We start from the raw sequence: 19,538 nt of genomic DNA, 5'->3' as shown, positions 1-19,538 counted from the left end.
CCCCCCCCCCCCCCCCGCCCCCCGCCCTTGAACCTTAAAAAGAAAAAGGGAAAATCTTATTACTTCTAACAAACAACAGCTTCACCTCTGATCACTGGACTGGGAACCTCAGCTTAAGCAGGTCCTGCAGCTTGGCTACAGGCCACCCAGTGTTGTATAGAACAAGATATTTGGTTCCACAGATGGCTGAAAATGCATCTGTGGGATTTCTTTGATGGTGGTAAATCTGGAGCGGAGGTTGGGTCCACGATGTCATTACTGGGGCCTCCAATCATGGGCTGAGCAAGAACTCAATGAGTACAACAAAGAGCAATCCCAGGGCTGCTGTAATTCACAGCAGACACCTGTAGGTTGCTTTAAAATGACCCTCATCCATGGGCCATGTAAACAAGGTCTTAGGCATGCTTGGGGATGTTTCTAAACAGTGGAGGTACTTCCAGACATAAGATCTCAGGTGGATTGGATGGTCCCTGTGGAGCCCCTCTCTGTTTGGGGGACTGCAGTCCTGGGAAGGGGACTGATCCGGCAAGCAGGGCAGCCTAAGGGACAGCTTCTATCCAGCTCAGCTCTCGGCTCTGAACAAATGTTTGTGGGACTATGCTGCGGTTAGCGCAAAATATGGGAGCCAGATCACAGGCTGGAAGGAGGTCCCTGGTTTGCAGGCTAAAGGATAAGCCTGCAGGCAGATGCAATGCTGACGAGGGTGTAGCAGCATCTGTAACGCTTCCAGACAGAAATAGCTTCCCTGGTTGACCAAGAATGCAAAGCGAGGTCACGTCTGACTGAAATCAGCTGTGTGGATGGCCTCTAAAAAGCCTTCTGTGGGAGGGGAAAGAGGACAGGGAGGGGAAGTGACTTGCTCCAAGTCCATCATCAGGGTGATGACCTGCATGTCTGTTTTGTTCAGTTTGGAGAGAGCTGGGATAGAGAGTGATTCTGCTTCCAGCACAAGCATTATCCCCACTTTGCAGCTGGGTAAGGTGCAGAGAGGTCAAATGATTTGCCCAAGGTTTCCTCTACAGGTCAGTAGCAGAGCTGGGAATAAAATTAAGATCCTTGGTGTCTCCAGCTGCTGCCTTTGCTTCTACCATGTGTGTGACCTGCAAGCCAAAAGGTAATAATAACATCTTACGTTGCTCTGGGAAGGTCGAACTTATGACAACTCTGGATATGGAACATGAGGTCTCCTCCGTTGAGGTATTCCATCACAAAAAAGAGGTTTTCCTAGAGAATGAGACAAGATGACAATAAGGGGCGGGGAAGAGTGAGATAAAATTGAAAAAAAACCCACCCAGAAAGCACTCAAAAAGAGGAAGGAAAAGATTACAGCAAGGGTTTTGGAAAGAAAGCAGTTTCTTTTTCAGATTCCTCACTTCTCCTTTGTTCTCTAAGCCCGTACTCACCCTCTCTGCTCTGGTTTGTATAAACAGCATTAGCAAACATTGCAAATCCACTTAATAACCAGCTGGTGCCATTGATTTTTACCAGTAGACCTCAAGGCTCACTAGAAGGGGATGAGTGACTCTACAGTGCCTGTATAACGGAAGGAGAGATGGATTTACTTCTGCCTCTTCCACCGGTCCCCCAGAAAGCTATCACTTCACTGGATGGATAATGCACTGGGCTGGGGACCAGAAGAGGCATCTCAAGCTGGTGTTACCGGCATTCCTGCACATCTTTTGTGGAGGCACATGGGTCTGACCTTTTCAAGGTATCAGAGACACTGGCCAGATGCTGCAACCTGTTTTAAGCACACGCTTGATTTTAAGCCTGGGAGCTGCTCTATTAAATAAGGCAAGACGTAACTTGCTAGTGGGAAGATTCATGAATTAATCATATTTCTAGATGCCCATTGAGTGCTTGCATGTCAGAGGAGACTGGAAAAAGATCCGGTCCTTGTCCCCAGTTGCATGCAACCATCAGCCATTCTACCAGGGCAGTGGAAAACTCTCCTCCTGGTACACAGGAAGGATGGGGCGAATCTCTGTATTGAATAAAGAGCAGAACAGATCATCAAGGTTTCCTTTCCAATCCTTGATGTACACCACATTGATCCCCTTGCTGCTTCATGAGCCATAACTTCACCACCAGGCCCCCACAGAAGCTGCAGGCTGATTCAGACTAATCCCTTCCACATTGAATTGCACCTACGAAGCAGGAGGGGTGCCTTTTTCTGGAAGAAGAGTATCTGTGCAATAAGTTACGCTCCCAGTTTCAACTTCTGTTTCAGAAATCTCAGCTGTTGTGCATAAATGCCTGGATAAAATAAAATGGATGCAGTATTTTTTTTTTTTTCTCAAAAGCCTCTCTCTGTTCTGTACACATCTGAAGTTAGTCTTCTCCAGGCTATGTTAAAGTTCATGAGTATCTTCCCTTTATTGCGTATTGCCCATCACAATTTTTTTCGGGGGGAAATAGAGTTCTCTTCACTTATATTTCTAACAGTCAAAGGAGGATTTTTGTCCACAAGATCTGATGTAAGCATCTCTGGCAGCGAGCCAAGATCTAGCTGTTTAAAAAAACAACAGTGTTTGTTCCTTTCAAATAACAGCTGTCTGCTCTAATTTGTGCAATTTCTTTAGCCAGATCCTTTTAATTACAGTACTCTTATTTAAATGGATGTCTGGCTGGAAACCCCCACCTGTCATCCAACAAGCACAGGGCCAGATCTGGCCTCCCAGGGAAAGAATACAAATTTGGCCAATAAACCAAATGGGTGCAGGTTTTCAGTTTGAAGGTCTTGCATCTATAGAGGTCTGTGCACATAAGACAGTTTAAGCAAGTAAGAAGGCCAAATGGAGATGGGCAATTTAGTACAGAAATGCATAAATCTTGGAAGCAATGTGAGCTCAGGAGCCCGTTCAGGGAAACACTTGAACAGATGCTCTTTGTGAAGGTACACAGGGATGTGATGAGGTTTAGCTAACAACAGACCAGCAGCCACATGTATCACACTGGGACAGAAGAAACCTCATGGGTCTTCAAATGGGCCAGACTCAGCTTCAGCGGACTGAGAAGAAGAAAACCCCTGGGTTTCCCTGGAAAGTCCACTGAGTTTGGCTACACCTTATCACACATCTTGAAGCATAACTTGAAGTCCACGTTTATTCAGCAGTCGTGCTCTGCTTGCTCATGGATTTGAGCCACCATCTGATGCACCTATTTAACTGAACTGGGGACTCTTAACTTGGAACTGGGGACTTTGGCAACATCCTTCTGCCATCCGAGGAAAGAAAAGGTGGACAACCTCTCAGATTAATTGGCATCCAAAGATCGTTATATGAACTCAGTTCCTCAACCATCTAAAGCTATGGAGCTGTAGACTACAAACTTGACTTAGGGATGATTAATACTGAAGTTCATGGTCTACCAGGTGCTACAGAGTGGTACATAAACGCTGTTCAAAAGAAAGACAGCATCACTCTGAGTTTTCTGATCTGAGACTTGGAAGTTCCCCTCGCTTCTTGTAAGGTCAGTTGTCTGGAACAGCGCATGGAGAAAAATTGCTTGAGATCAGCCCTAAGTACATCATTATGAGTAGCAAGATGTAACCAAGCAGTGCAAGCTGCAACAAATTATTGGAGACAGCTTCCTAAGCCTGAGATCTACAGAGCAGTACAACATGTTAAAAATGGCAAATGGCAAAACCCATGCCTGAAACCACCGAAAATTCAACAGTGTGCTAGAAGTTAAAGGGTTAGAACAGCATGGGGGACATGTTTGCAGACAGGCTCTGACCTACACTTCCTCTTATCCTGGGAAAGTTATCTGACGGCTCCTGTCCGCTACTGCCAGGGTCTGAAGTCTGTCAGCACCTGGAGTAGGCGGGAGTGGGTTAAGTGGGTACTTCTCAAGACATGGCAGCTAGGATGGCATGACTTTATCATGCCCTTATCCCCTACAACGGTCCTAACTCAGGGATGCTAAGCAAACAGGAACGCTGTTCCTCAGCGATGAGGCCTACACAGCTCTGAAGGAGGCTTGGGAAGAGCCCCTCACCTTCGCCCTACCTGTCTGCCTTGCAGATAGATGACTTGCTGACCCCCTGTGAGAGCACCCTTGGGTAGCAAACACTCAAGTCAAACTTCTGGTCATGGTTCCAGACTCGCACAATAGAACAGAACAAGTCTGGTCTCTCGGCAGAGTTTGGGGCCATCTTTTACAACCACAGAGCTCAAGGAGGACTGTAAAGGCATTTCCTGCACTAGCGATGGACACTGCCCCAGGATAGTTGGCACTAGTTGTCTTGTGGACATCCATATATCAGCCATTCCCTACTTCTAGGTCATCTTCCAGGGGCCTTCTCCATTACAGCAGAGGGAACGTGACAAACCCCTCTGTGGGAAGACGAAGCGCTGCTCCTACAGCAGACAGAACTGTACAACATGATGTACAACACACAGTTAGACACATACAGGTGTACATTCTGCACACAAACCAACATGGTTCCCTAGTCGACTCAATCCTGCCAGGTGCTGAAGAACTTGATTACTGCAAGAACTCAATTTCTTGCCCTGTCAGTCCCTCAGTGCCTGTGCTGAGCTGAGCTCCCCTCTGCAGAGCCACCCGCTCCCTCTGCCTCTCCAGGACATGGCAGGGATGGAGTTAAACCAACCTGCTTCTGTTCTGCATGCAACTGCTGTGAGGATGAATAGTCACTATCAGAGATGCTTTCAGCTTTATAAACAATGAGTATAAAGCAGACAGCATTCAAATTGATCTTTTTTGAAGGTACATCCTATAACAGGCTCTTAAAATACTCAAACCAGCTGGAAGCCCTCCAGAGCACTTTTCTGCAGAGATTTTCAGATTTTGTTTTCTTTGCATTTGAAAGCACTTGCATACATACAAATACACAATTTAACACCATTTACTGAAGAGTAAAAATTCTTCTTCCCGGGGCTTCCAGGAGGATGAATATCGGAATAATTAATGCTGCAGGACAGTGTGGCTTTACCCTTATTTAAAGCAGTTACCCTAGCAAATGGCTCCATGTGGAGAAGGCTCCACAATGCATACTAAGTGACCTAACCCCACCGCATGCCCGTTGAATTAGGGTGGCCCTTGCCAAGAGAAAGGTTTGACACCATGCAATTCCTGCAGCTGATTCTTGTCTCACATTTTCATGCAGCTCAGCCCAGCCCAGCCTGGGTGCTCATCCATGCTTCGGATCTATTTTATTTCATGGGCTAGATGGGAGCCAAAGGCCTCTCAGTCCTTCTTCACCACCTCACCCAGTGAGTCCCATCACAGCATCCCATCCAGTGGGAAAGCAAGCAATGCACGCGCTCCTCACCGTGTCTACTCTCATGAGGAACAGCTAACGCAGGGTCACTCCTTGCTAGTAGGTGACCACAGGAGGTATTAACATTGCCATTTGCACCACGTGGGGATGAGCAAAGCCCATTTGTTACAGGTTAAAGCAACCCCAGGTTTAATTTTGTTCTCTGGTTTAAAGACTTTTTTTCCCCCTCTTGTGTAATATCAGTCTATCTTCTGGAGATGGCAGCATTTCTTACAGCTGTCAAATAATTCAGTCCAGTCCCTGATCTCACGATTTATTTTTTGTTCTAATCTTTGCACTGTCAGCATTTTTGACGGCATGTTAAACTGCTCATTTGGGATGCTTAGCTTTGTGTGCCCATCTACTTGGTACAAAGCATATGAATATATTTATACACATATATAAAAATACATATGTATACATAAAGGTGCAGACATGGCTGGCAATAGCTCCTTTAACTTGAGTTCTGAGATCCCAGGACCCTTCCTCACAGCTCAGAGCAGGCAGATTACATCACTCACAGCGGTAAACTATGTTTGTCAGCGGTAAACTGAGTTACTATCAGCCCTGTCTTGCAAGAGAAAGTGGTTTTCCCTATCAGTATTGGGTGGGATCTTGGAAAGAGACTAATTTTCTCAAGTCTAGAAAAAAATTTCTGGGAAAATTTGGGGATTAAAAAAATCACCAGACCAAAAACTAAACAAAAAGTAGTCAAATTTAGGAAACGTAAATATTTTATCAGCTGAAAAATAGGGGGAAAAAAGTAAGGGGTTTTTTTTAAGAAGTCAACTTTTTTCCAGGACAAAGAGCAGCTACACTGCAGACTTTCAGAAATCTCAGGCAAAGCTGAGTGCATTTTGGGCTGATTTTCCTCAGAACTGAACAACAGGAAGGCAATTAGAATATGTATGTTTAATATGTCGATCATCTATCACTTAAAAAACCTATGCTTGTGAGCTGGCCCCCTCTTTTCCTTGCCAATACACTCCACCTGTCCATACCGCATGGGCTGACACCACCTAGAAGGGTCTTGTAAAGACTTCATATTTTTGATGTTATAATTACAGCTGCTCACACCTTCTCTGGCAGAACCTTGTTGAAATCCCAAAAGCTCTGCTGAGACGCTGCTATTTCTACTGAACCATGTTGAAATTTTGGCCAGGATTGAATGAGACCTTGCCAGTTTTCCTGCCTGCTGGTTGCAAGAGGTAAAATCCCCAAAGCCTCCTTAAACTTTCCAGTTCTTCCCCAGCTTTCCCATCAGCTAGCTCAGATTTGGCCAACTAGACGTTTCCAAGCTGACTTATCCCCCACAAAATACTAGGAGGATGGAGACCTAGAAACTTTGAAGCTTCAAGATCGTGTCTCCCAAACGGCTGAACACCAAGGCATGGGATGGTTTGTGCAAGGGAAATATCACTGTGTTGCCCTGTACTCTCCTCCTTACCCTTCCTTCCTGGTCAATGCCAAAAACTGGATGCTGGCTAGGAAGATATCTGGTCTGACCTCATCCTGTGACCAAGATTTTTGTTGTGCTTTTAGTTTAGCCCGTCCAATATTTTGTTGTGCTTCAGTGGTTCAGCAGTGCTGGAAGTCAAGGCTTGCAACGTCACCTCCCTGCAGGATGACTTCTCCTGCAATCAGCATCCTGCAGCCATGCTGTGGTCAGTGAGGATCCTGCATTGCCTGGGGAGGGCATGTGGGCCTGATCCAGGGCTGCTCAGAAGGTCCTTGGCACAGCCAGGCAATGGAACTGAACATCGAACGGGTGTGAAACATGCATGTGCCAACCTACACGCCCTGACACAGGTCAAATAATTCAGCCCTGTCCCTCTAACGGCAAGACAAAGATGGAATAAAACTGAAATTGCCCTTGGAAAATTTTGCAGGAATTGCAATTTCCTCCAAGGAGATATTTTAATGAGAAATGTCCTGAAAATACTAATGGAAAACACTTCAGAGCCTAAGAATTTTTAAACTACGATCACACTCCTTATTTACAATCCTTTTCTCCTTCCTGCCAATGTAAGAGATTTTAAAGTCAGTATTAAGCACATTAAAACAACAGAGCATGTGAAAATGGCTCACCACCAGGACCTTGAAAAGCTATAATAGATTAGTAAAGCAGAAAAGAAATGCTTCTGCAACATTTCCTTTTAAATTGCAATAAAGATTACTTCTCTTTTGGGTTGAGGTAGTCTTCTGTGTTGCTATTTTGTGCTACAAGCCAAAATGCCTAAGGACTTAATTTGCATTAGGTAAAGGGTGTGAATAAAAACTTGGTCAATGAAGTAAAGAAACAGTTAGAAACAAAAGTGACTTTCAGAAAGGGAAAGCCTATTTTTATCACAGAAGATCAGTGAAATGCAAAAAGAAGAATAAAACACAAGCACTGGGAGGCTAGTCACTGTTTTGGCATTACCAATTTTGGGATTTCACAGAATTATAAGCATGTTTTTCCGCCTCTTTAACATAACAGTGTCCCTTTAAATCTAATACAACAGAAGAGCTCTCTGAGCTTGTTGTTAAAATTCACACCATATAATTATGTCAGCTGAATATCTGGATGCAGAGATTACTGCAGTAAAATAAAATAGTCAAGTTCAAAAACAGATCAGGAAAAAAAACCCCATGTGTTTGAATTTATTCTCATGTAGCAAAACATGACAAGTATTCTGAGTTTTGAAAGCACTGATCATTCAGCCTCCGCAGGAATAAAAAGGAGCATTAGGTGCCTGGTGCCTACAAAAACCTGTCTGAAGGGCTGTCAAGCTTTATATATTTCAGCATTCACTGATTACCTGGGTTGAGGCCAGGAAGAAACTCATCCCAGAGCTCAGAGAACTGTCAACAGATTATATGACTTTTTTTCCCTCTGGAGACATGGGGACTACTGAGGTTCTTGTTTCAGCGTAGGAATATTCCTGTTTTTACTGTCCTTTGCAGAGGCACTCAGTACCTGAAGCAGCTCAGAAACCTTGTGAGTCAAAGCATTAGAGATTCAGAACGGCATTGACACATGCATTTATGTTTGAAAATACTTATCTACCCAGTGAAACCTTAAAAAAAAAAAAAAATATTTTTCAACTTAAAATTCACACCATATAATTATGTCAGCTGAATATCTGGATGCAGAGATTACTGCAGTAAAATAAAATAGTCAAGTTCAAAAACAGATCAGGAAAAAAAACCCCATGTGTTTGAATTTATTCTCATGTAGCAAAACATGACAAGTATTCTGAGTTTTGAAAGCACTGATCATTCAGCCTCCGCAGGAATAAAAAGGAGCATTAGGTGCCTGGTGCCTACAAAAACCTGTCTGAAGGGCTGTCAAGCTTTATATATTTCAGCATTCACTGATTACCTGGGTTGAGGCCAGGAAGAAACTCATCCCAGAGCTCAGAGAACTGTCAACAGATTATATGACTTTTTTTCCCTCTGGAGACATGGGGACTACTGAGGTTCTTGTTTCAGCGTAGGAATATTCCTGTTTTTACTGTCCTTTGCAGAGGCACTCAGTACCTGAAGCAGCTCAGAAACCTTGTGAGTCAAAGCATTAGAGATTCAGAACGGCATTGACACATGCATTTATGTTTGAAAATACTTATCTACCCAGTGAAACCTTAAAAAAAAAAAAAAATCAATTTTTCAACTAAAATTCAAGTTTTCAATTTTAAAGTCCAGAGAGGGACTACACCGCAGTGCCCTGGCTTCTAAAATGATTGCTCTAAAAGATATTACAACTGAACCATGCTGTCCTTTGAGCCGTGAAAGACTGTCCATGGCTTGTCACAGCTCTCCTGTTCTGAAAGACTTTCACGCGTTGAGCGATCGCCGCTTGGCTTGCAAAGGTCAGAGGAGAAAAACATAAGCTAGAAATCAATCACAGCCCAGAGAGGCTTTGGCCTGGGCAGCCACATTCCAGCTTCCGTATCTGTGAACTTGAGGGCAAAATGGAGAGATCAAATAACTTTAAAGTGGCAATGTAGACTTGGGATGAGATGGCTGGAGGTTCTTTCTATATGTCAAGAGGGCAATACTGTGATGCTGCCCATAAGACAGTGTAGGAGAAGATCACTTGGGTTTTTGAGCCTGGCACCCATGAATCTTTCAGGCACTCATTGCTTTTCCATCCCGCAGGTTTTCCTTGCCTCAACCACAGCTGGAAGCACAGTCCACCCCCTTAAAAGGTCAGTAAATCCCATCCGGCTCCTGGCATGACTCCGTTTGGTCTCTCATCTTTTTTGCTGTGGTCTCATAAGGAAAGTGGACACTTGCATGCATGCACTGCCTGAAACCAGAGCTGCAGACTGCCACTGCTGTATCCATCCTGAACCTGACCTCCGGCTTCCAGACCAGGGTTGGACCAGGCTGGACCACAGAAAACATGGTTCTGCTGCTGCATGCAAGTCAGCCACTGGTGTTAGTCGACCTCTCCTTGGACACCTGGAGTTACAGGCAGCACAAGCAGCTCTCCCTGGAGTATAAGCTCCCTCGTAGAGCTGTGACTGTTGTGAATATTTTGTCTTTTCAATTAAGTCTTGATTTTCTTTGCTTTTGGAGTTGGGTCATTTATATTTTCCTCTGAAATCTAGCCCCCAAAAAAGGGAATTAATTCCTTTCCTCTCCAGGCAAGGATCCATTCCCAGGACATGCTGTCCTCACTGACAGTCCTGAAGGGGTTAAACATGAATGCCTGGGCTTAGTGTCACATCGCCTATGGCAGTTCGCAGACGTTCCCTGTTATAAATTTAATCTGTCTTTAAACAGGTGCCGCATCCCACGGGTGACTGGGATATACTGCAGAGGTTAAATTTGTTTCTCCTGACCCTGCAGAAGCAGCAAGCCTCTTGCTGAGCAGGTCCTAACCTCACACCGAGCAGGATTTTGTATCACTAAATCCTGGGACTGCGCGGGGACTGGGAGCATCCTAACAAAACCCTGAACAAGCAGCCTTAAGAGAGTGATGTTCCTCTGAATTTGAGCTTTGGGATAGCAAACACCCCTCAGGAGTGGTTTGGGTAGGTTGGACAGACAAGACAATCTCTCAAATTTCCTTCCATTGTTTTTTTTTCTATGCCTTGTGTGTACTTTAGTGTTAAGACGATTGGTTGTGGCTGTAGAAAAGGCTCTGGAAAGCTAATCAGTTGGTGGTTTGTTGCCACGTAAGGCCATGAAGGTATCTACATTACTTAAATGTCACTTCAATTTTGTTTGGAGTCCTAAGCAGGATTTCAGATGAAGATGCTTTCTGCTGCCCCTCTGAACTGCAGTCTTCACCACCAGTGGTCCTGCACGAATTAGGAGGAGTCTGATGCAATTTAACAGTAACTAGGGGCAAAGAAGATTCCCAAAGTGAAGAACAGCAGGTTTATTCTCCATAACCAGAGTTTCTTGAGTTAGCTCTGATCCAGGCTAGTCGCTGCAGCATACCGCTTCATGGTCCAAGAGGTTCAGGTAACACCAGCGTGGGCACATCTGCATCCTGGCTATGGATGTGGCCTTTGCACATCCTCAGCCCAGCGTACCAGGACGCAGATTTTAATAGCGGGTCTCTGCTTAGCCACCTCAATCAGTTTTGGATGCCATAATCCTCAAATGCACCCCCCAGGTTAATGCGAGGAAGGCAGATGAAATTTCTAGAGCCATTTCCCAAGTAGTTAACCTGAAGGTGCCTTCCCTTAGCACCACCTCATGTCCAAGCTATTCCCTAACATCTAGGAGACCGAAGCACTTCACCAAGTATCTGTATCTCAGCAAAGGATCCTCAGCCTGTGGAGGCAGATGACAGATCCTTGTCTTACCTTGGTCTGGAATGTACAGAAGACATGAGTCAGGAATGGGTGCTCCCAAGCTAAGGAGAGGACTCTCTTCTCCACCATCGTACATTCAACGTCATCATCCATCAGCACCACATCTTTCTTCAGGGCTTTCACGGCGAAATACTGGTCTGTGCTCTTCAGCTCGGCGAGGAACACCTAGGGTGGAAACAGCTGCTCAGAAAGAGCGATGCTCTTCTCTCAGAGCTGGCAACACAGCCATGTGAGGATGGGAGTTGAGCTCTGGGGAATTCACTAGGGTAGGCCTTAAAAAAGCTGATGTTTAAGACCCAATTCTGCCATTAAGACTTTGTAGACTTTGAGCTTGTTCCCCACACCCAGAATAGTATTATGAAGTTGAACCCCAGGGAAGGACCAGAAGGTCTTGGTGATTACAAGAGCAGGGGCTACATGCCCGTATGGACAGGACATGTCGAGAGCCAAACGCTTCTGATAACAGAAACCATCTTTAGGCAAATGCTCACGAGATACATTTCCTGTTTTCTGACTTCAAATAACAAACATAGAATATTGCTTTGTCAACATGTGAAATGCAAATGTCCTGCACCAGATCCTCAGCAGGTGTAAAGTGATGTCCACCAGTAGTTAGACTGATCTATATCAGGTGTGACTTTCTCCCCTTCCTCCCAGTCAGCAGGAGGCCTGAGCAAACAGGCTGGGTCCCCCGTGCTTCTGCAGGACTTCTTCTCTGAGAAGAGCAAAACACATCCCAGAGGAGTTAGGACCTCTATCTATTTTTATGGGCAAGGAAAATGAGACACGGAGAAGCAGAGAAGGGTCTAGAGACCACAAGGCAAAGAAGTCTCTGCTGGAAGGCAGTGCCAGTCCTGATCTTTACGCTAACAGCCTGTCGATACTGTTTCCCATAGACTGAATAAATATGTAAGATTCATCAAAGAGGTCTTTGAAGTTCTCTACCAGACACTACTTACTGAGTAAGCTCAGACATGTCTTAGCCCTGACAAAAGTTTTATTTACCCTTTTGGCTACTGCTGCATTTCACTTTGTAGCACCAGACAGAGAGTAGAGCCTAGAGCCTCCCTCTGCCTCTGCAATGAATGACCAGAAATGCTAACAGTGCTGATGCTGCAGGCACCCTTTTAACCCCTGTTTTTGTGCAGGGCACTGCTCTCCTGGGGAAACTGGGGAACGCAGTACATTTGTGACTTGTGCTGTGACTTCCAAGGTGCAGGTAGGCCATGCTAGACCTCATGCAGAGGGTGCTTCCTCACGGGCCTGGCCCTCAACCTCCCTGGTCCATGCAGAGCTGGAGAGACCCCTCAGACACTGAGATATGCACACCTTGTCCCCTCTATGGGGAAGTGAATCTTGCTCTAAGCAAATAAGGGCTCCAGGAGCAACACCTACACAGGAAACTTGTGGCATGAAATAGCCCATCCTCTCCACACCCACATGGTGCTCTGCAGAGAGATGCAGATGCTTGCAGACTTGGAGAGTCCATGTTAACACAGGGGGCTGAAGCAAGGTACAGAATCTGCTTCAATGGAGGTATTAAAGACTTGACTAGATAAACCCCTGATTAGACCTGTTTTGAGCAGCAGGTTGGATTCGATGACCTCCAGAGGTCCCTTCCTTTCAACGTAAATGTTTCTATGACATCTATGCTCTTGAGTCCAGGTTAGTCTGGGCTGTGGATTTTGGGGTATTCTGGCTTAGCTGTAACTGAGATGCCTCAGCTCTGCTTCCCATGCAAACTGTAGACATGCCAAGTATTTTCAAGTATGGAAAGCCAACACAGCAAATATTTCATCAGTTTAAGAATTGGCTGCAGCAATTGCTCCAGCTCACTTAGCAGGCAAAAAGCAGCCCTTCTTTAAGGCACAGTTTCCGCCTTGGAAAGATGTGGGATCTGAACAACGCGATACATAATGATACTCATTCTCCGTGTTGGCTGTGAAAATACAATGGTGAGTTCCTCTGAAATTGCTTCATGCAGCTCTGCGCTGGCACTGAATAACATGAGTCCCCTTCCAGAGGACGTCTGCAAGAAGGAGGAACAATCCACAATTCATCAAGATTAATGAATCTGCTGAAAACAGGTGGTTCTTGTTTCAAAAGAACAAATTCTTGGCTGTTGCAAAATTTGCTTTACACACCAGCACAGATCGGAGCTGGGAAAGAGCAGTTAGCGTTCCCAGCTGGGGACCTGCTGCTCTGGAGAGGGGAGGTGATCCACACTCAACTTTTCAACTAATGCTTCTGCCTCCCTCCAAGCTTGCTCGGCTAAGTTGGCAGGAGTAGCCGCCTGACGGGGGACAGCACAGAGCCCTCTGTGGATGCCCAGGCCCTGTCAACCTGCACAGAAAGGGAAGTTGCAGCTTTACTTGGCTGCTTTCCTCGCCTGTCACGGGCACCCATGAGACAGCAAACTAACGGGGCAGAGGGAAGGGCAAGGAAGATCTTTGTCTTAGGCGAGGAGAAGGCCGAGTTAAAGACTCAGCCATGCCAGAGCAAGGGTTCTTTGAGGGCTTGGAGATGTTTTTTTCCTAAGTGGCCTTCAAACCATATGCTAGTTAGTGCCATAATAAGCAATATGCAGACCTGTGCGGTGGCTTCTAGTCCCCTGATGCTTACCTTGCCAAAACTGCCCTTCCCCAGCATCTTGTGCAGGACAAAATCTTCGATGGTTAGTTTTAGCTGCACTTGGTAATCTTCCTGCTCCTGGGGCTGTTCTCTCAAGTCTGACTCTATTAGAGATTCCCCCTTCACTGTGCCCTCCACCGGAGTCTCCCAGGAGATGCCCTGTGGCTCTGCAACACATATCAAAGCATTCAAATAAACCCCTGGAAATGAGCAGAAAATCCCCCAAACACTTACAGGTATTGTGGTTAGAGTTTTAAAAGGGTATTTTAAATAAATGGAAACGTGGTGGCCACATCTACTAAGTAGATTGGCTCTGCTCCCACATTGCTTTTTCTCTGTAGGAAATTTTACTCCAGTGTAACTCCACCTTCTTCAGTGGCATTACTCCCACTTTCCAAACTCCTTCATCTGTCTTTCTGTTTTATGGCAGCAAAACATGACCAACCCCTTCATTTCTGGCCACCTGTGTTCTTCATTCCTTCTTGCTGGTTGCCGTTATGATGTGGTCCCATTTTTTCGAGGCCTTTTCAAGACCCTTGGCAAAGCTAGCATGTGAAAAGATGGGACAGCATTTTCATATTGGGTCCCTGCTCTGGATGTGAAGCTCTGATCAAGCACTCCAGCTGTCCTGGAGTGGGACCACTCAGAGTTTCTTCAATACTCCATTCACTTGGACGTACGTGAACTTCTAAGAGATTCTGTCCCTTACTGGATTTATCTATCTCATGTACTCAAGTGCGCATTTGCTGTACCATCCTAAATTGCTGAACAGCAAGAATACTACTCAGCAGACAAACAGACCCACAGGTAAACCAGATTTGAAACCATCTGGGGCTTTGCTGAGTCACATCAGCATAGCAAGTTCTATTTGTAGAAAAGAAAGAAAATAAGCACAGATGGGCACATAATTTATTTCCCCTTGGGGGCCAAAGGGCACTGTCCCCTTAGCTCAGATGGTACCAAAACCAGCCTCTGAAGCTCAGTAGCCTGGTGCTGCACAGTATCAAGCCCAGAGCACTGATAGAATGTTGCTCTGCCGTGCTTTAACCAGTGCCTTCTGACATTGTGTTCTAGGTCCAGCTTCCAGGATATTATCTCCACACAGGGCAGTATTAACTTGCATTGAGAAAGTGGATGATGGTGGGGCCTGGGCTCTCAGCTTGACCTTTGGTTAGGGTTGAAGCTGAGGACCCACTGCCCCAGTTCCTGCTGGGTTTAAGTATTGATTCACTTGTACTCTTCTTTTTTCCCCTCCCCTTTCTGGTAGATGCATTTTAGAGCTTGTGGAAGGCAGAAAAGCATTGTGTCAGTGCCATCATAGGTCTGCTGCAGTTACAGTACATTTCTTGGAGGGGGACCATGAACCATGAAGCCGGAGGGGTCCTGTAAATGGTCTTTTACATGGACCACATGGGTCTAATGAAAGATAGTGAATTTTTTGCTCCTAACATCCAGAGTTCAGTGACTCAAGCACAAAGCAGGCAAACAAGGGATCTCCCCAGGAGGCTGTAATTTTTGTTTTAGGCCACTGAGCCCCCAGTAGCTTTGTCCAAGGTCTGTTAATCAATGCTTTTCCCCAATCTCTCATTCACCCTCCTAAATGTCTGCTTTTGTAGCACAGAGGGCCGTGACACCTAGATCAGCTCCTGGGTGAATGAAGTGGGGATCTGTCAACGGTTTTCAAAGGTACTGGATGTCAACCCTCACCCAAAAATATGAAATCAGAGAGAGAATTGGCCATGGTGATCAGAAGGACTCCCAATCTCCTGTTTAGAGCTGGGTTTCTCTTTAAAGTTCTCAGATTTTACAGTCTACAAGTCCCAAGAAGGGAATAAACACATTATTGCCATTGGAGGTATGAGACATGCTCAAGTACAGGGTCAGAAAGAGAGTTTAGGGGTTAGCTGAATGAGTGGTGGTTGGTGTCTCATGTCACCAGAGGTTGGGATGGCATGGGGGAAGTGCAGGCTTATAGAAAGGAAAGGAACGAGGTTGAGATCTAGGGTATCTGCCATGCCCAAGTGATGCGGCTGGGAAGAGCTGTTGATATCCTGGGATGAGAAAGGATGTGTCTTGCTCTAGGCTGGAAAGATGCATGAAAGATTCAATGGCTAATAAATTCCCCATCCTTGTCACCTCCACCTAACCGTGTACAAACCAAAAAATTAACAAAGCCTGCTGTCCCATATCACTAGGGGAAACTACCTTTTTTTCCTGTTGTAGATGCTGGCAATGCCTGAAGCGGTGTTACCTCCTTCACAGGAACTGGGAAGCCAATTTCAAGAGGTCCATCCCTGGAGATCTGTTCAGTGTCACGCTGACAGCGAGCCTGGATTACAGAAAACAACAAATGACTTTTGAGCCAAATGTCATGTTCTGAGCTTATGGACACTGTGGCTTCTTGAGTGTGACTGTCACAGAAGCCAAGATCTAGAAGAGGTCTTTGCTTATGAGAAGAGCATCTCTGTACCTAATGTTTAGGGGTTTGGTAACCTAGAGGAACCCACAGCCTGCTGTGAGATGTGTGTGGGTGTTAACAGGTCTTTGTACTGCCAATATAGAGATCCCCTATTTTGCACAGGGGTCTGAGTCCCTGGCTATCCACACAAAGGGCATTTTAATTAACAGCTTCCTTCCCAATAGTCCTCTTTGAAGAGAAATCTGGAAAAACACTAGAGGCTGGAACATGCTGCAGCCTCATCCCTATACAGTGTCTGGATGTCACTCTGAAGAACTCCTTGCACCAGGATGTTGCAGAAGGTAAGAGTTTGTCTGGATTCAAGGGTGATTAGACAAAAGCATGAAAGATAAATCCTCTGAGGGCTACTAAACACTAAGACTTCACCTATGGCTCAAGAAGTCCCCAAAGCCTAATTTCTGGAGATTAGAAGAGTATTTTTGGGAAAGTATCTAGTGTTTGCCCTCTTCACCTCTCAATGGTGACTCCAAGTGTACAGTACAAGGAGCTGTAGAGAGACATCAGGTAGGAAATAGAGAAGCAAGAGCAGAAAACACTCCTCTTTGGAGGTTTGGCAGCACTACCTATCACATAAAGGTGAGAAATATGCAGAGCTAAACCTGGTAGATAGCCCCTCAGGAAGGTAGATGGAAAAACACCTGCTTTATGGATGAAGATGTTGCCTTGGGATACTTGAGTAATGTAAATATGGAGGACTAGGTATCTACGGATTTTGTCCCTCTCTGAGGTTACTCAAGAGCTGAGAGGCATCCTAACAATCCTGATTTTGAACTAGAATCTCTAAATTCTTTTATGGTTTTGGGCTTGCGACAAGCTATTTTTCCTTCTTTTAATTCAATTTCCTGTGTTCATACAGTGTTGTTTATACGAGAGGAGTATCTAGATCCTCTCCACAAGGCCCAGGTCTCTTCATGAGAGTCCACGCTCTGGGGAGTTTCATTCCAAACAGATCAGAGAGTCACAGGACAAATTGCTAAGTCACAAGCACGGAGTAAAGTAGTGACAGCAAAAGGACCCAAACCAAGTTCCTCTCACTCTGCCTTGGACCCTGTCACACAACCTCAGTTACAAACATAATGTAACTACAACTGTACCAAATCAGAGCAAGAGTCAATCCAGGTCATGTCCCGTCTGCAACACGGGTCAAGCACACACCAGGTAAAGATATAAGAAGAGTGCAGGCATGTGAAGTCATGTCCTCAGAATATTCTCCCTATATCCAGAGTTATGCGGCTCAGAGATTTCCCGATACAAAGGCAGTGTTTTTCTATTAACGGAATTAATCATTCTATTATTCCCGAATGAATTTCTCTTCTATGAACACTGGAGATTGTCACCTGAACCCATGAAAACTTTTGGCCACCACAAAGTGTTGAGATGAGCTTAACTACCTATTCCATGAAGGACCCATTTCCTAGTCTTTACTTTGAACTTGCTACTCACAGTGCTCCACTCAATGCCCTTATTTCTTGCACTGAAACAAACATTGAAGAATTGATCCTCCTTTCTCCAGGTCACTCAAGGCTTAAAGTATTTACCTGCTGGGTGCTCTCTATCATTGCCAGAGCTTCAGCCATTAGTTTCTGGTTAACTCCACAAAGGTTTGCTACTTTTGTCTGGCACTTGTGATGGACGTTCATGCCACATGCTGAAAGAAAGAACAAGAGGCGTCAGGACAACAAAGGGTAGCTAGGCTGTAAAGGGTTTGACATCAGGTCGGGCAGGAACATGTGCTGCTGTTGGCCAAGGGCAGAGATCAGCCACATAAACAGCTCAAAGCCTGGGCACCATTTATGTCTCATGAGACGGCACTCAGGTCATTTTTTGGTTCTCTATGGAGACAAAGTTTTTTTATATCTTATTCTGGGCAAAAGTTTGCATTTCCACATCCATCAGCCTTTGCAGCTACAGGCTACCAAAACTCTACACTCTATCTGCTCAGAGATAAACCATAATCACAGAACAGGATCTCCCCATTGGTATAGGATTATGAAGACGCTGAAGTGTCTTGGGTCTGTCTGATAGTGGAAATAGAGCATGCAAGTTGATACTAGGAGTGATTTTGGAAGATCAGCAGTGTCACTGAGATGTTCTTTGCCTTTCTGGGAAGCGACTTTTCAGCCTTGTGGACCACATGTCTTTCTGTATATTGACAGTTGTCACCCTCCTTGAAGAATGATCCTCCTTGAAGGATGGCCCTCTTGACCACTCCTTCACCGCCCTGGATGCCATCTCATACAGGTCTTGTAGAGAAGCGTGATTTGGCTCTTCAGGTTGCAACCCTCTAAAGACAACAGCCCACTCCCATGCTCAGCTCATGCCACATAGATCAGGGACTGACTCACCATCACACTTCAGTCCTTGCCGTGCAAGGCCCCAGAGGAGCGTGCCGCAGTGCTCACAGAAAGTCGGGCTCTTGTAGTTGTAGACTTTGAAGCGGTGAGGCATGTCGATCTTGAAGCGCTCTTTATGGAACTGCAAGAGAAAAGCCGCGTTGGCAATTCGCTCCTCTCCACCTCAGCTCTGTATGGAAAACCGACAGCCCCCAGGCTTGTACCACAGAATTTGGGATGTCTACTGCCCCTTTATCCTTGAGTATGACCACCAAGAAGAAATGATCTATAACTATCATTCAGATATAGAGAGCTAAATTTTGAGACATAATATCTGTACAATTCAGTGGGAACTGGGTAATTTAATCCCTGGGCTTGATTTATCTGACGAGATAACTTGCATCGCAGCTACACACCCAGAGTCCCTTAATGCTCAATGGAAAAACAGCGGTACTTCTAAAAATTATTCATCCCATCCTGAAATGGATGTCTACATTTGTTGTCATGAATCACTCTTTGGAAAAGCCTATTTTTCTTCTTTTAATTTATAGGGCGTTGAAGGTGATGACAAAGTTGGATACATCTACCCTGGAGATGTCAGAAGACAGGTGAGATGAATCTCATTTCTAAAGACTGTAAAAGGAGAACAGGAGCCAGGGTAGGACTGGAAGCAAACAGAAGCTGTGGGACACAATTAAGAAAAAGGGAATAGCCCTATCAAGAGTTTAAGTTACATTCCACTTTTGCCCACCAAAAATAAAGGTATATTACAAACTGAAATGAGAAAAATAAAATAAATAATGGTGGAGATGCTAGATCTTCCACTGACTTTGGAAATCTCAGATAACACAGAGTGGGATGTTAAAGTATTGCTCTGAAAATTCAGTGTGACGTCCTGCCTAACATCATATAGTGAAGAATTTCCTCCAGTAAATCTCCACCTCATGTCCACCACTTCTCTCTGAGCTGTACTTCATGCATTAGAAAAATGTCAGTCC

At 45.2% G+C, this 19,538-nt stretch overlaps 1 protein-coding gene across 2 annotated transcripts in view; it reads right to left on the bottom strand.

Annotated features, from left to right (window-relative positions):
• PRKCQ (protein kinase C theta) overlaps positions 1 to 19,538 on the bottom strand; it is a 48,464-nt gene that overhangs the window by 16,911 nt on the left and 12,015 nt on the right. For both annotated transcript variants that reach the window (XM_009290415.2, XM_009290414.2), the window contains 6 exons: positions 18,553 to 18,682; positions 17,746 to 17,855; positions 15,934 to 16,057; positions 13,720 to 13,895; positions 11,089 to 11,262; positions 1,133 to 1,224 (listed from right to left, as the gene is read on the bottom strand). In XM_009290415.2, coding sequence (XP_009288690.1) covers positions 1,133 to 1,224; positions 11,089 to 11,262; positions 13,720 to 13,895; positions 15,934 to 16,057; positions 17,746 to 17,855; positions 18,553 to 18,682 — 806 coding nt within the window. The remainder of the gene's footprint in view (positions 1 to 1,132; positions 1,225 to 11,088; positions 11,263 to 13,719; positions 13,896 to 15,933; positions 16,058 to 17,745; positions 17,856 to 18,552; positions 18,683 to 19,538) is intronic.

This window comes from Aptenodytes forsteri, unplaced genomic scaffold (genome assembly GCF_000699145.1).
Source record: "Aptenodytes forsteri isolate BGI_AS27 unplaced genomic scaffold, ASM69914v1 Scaffold173, whole genome shotgun sequence".
Classification (NCBI taxonomy): Eukaryota; Metazoa; Chordata; class Aves; order Sphenisciformes; family Spheniscidae; genus Aptenodytes; species Aptenodytes forsteri.
This window is presented reverse-complemented; position numbering and strand designations above follow the sequence as displayed.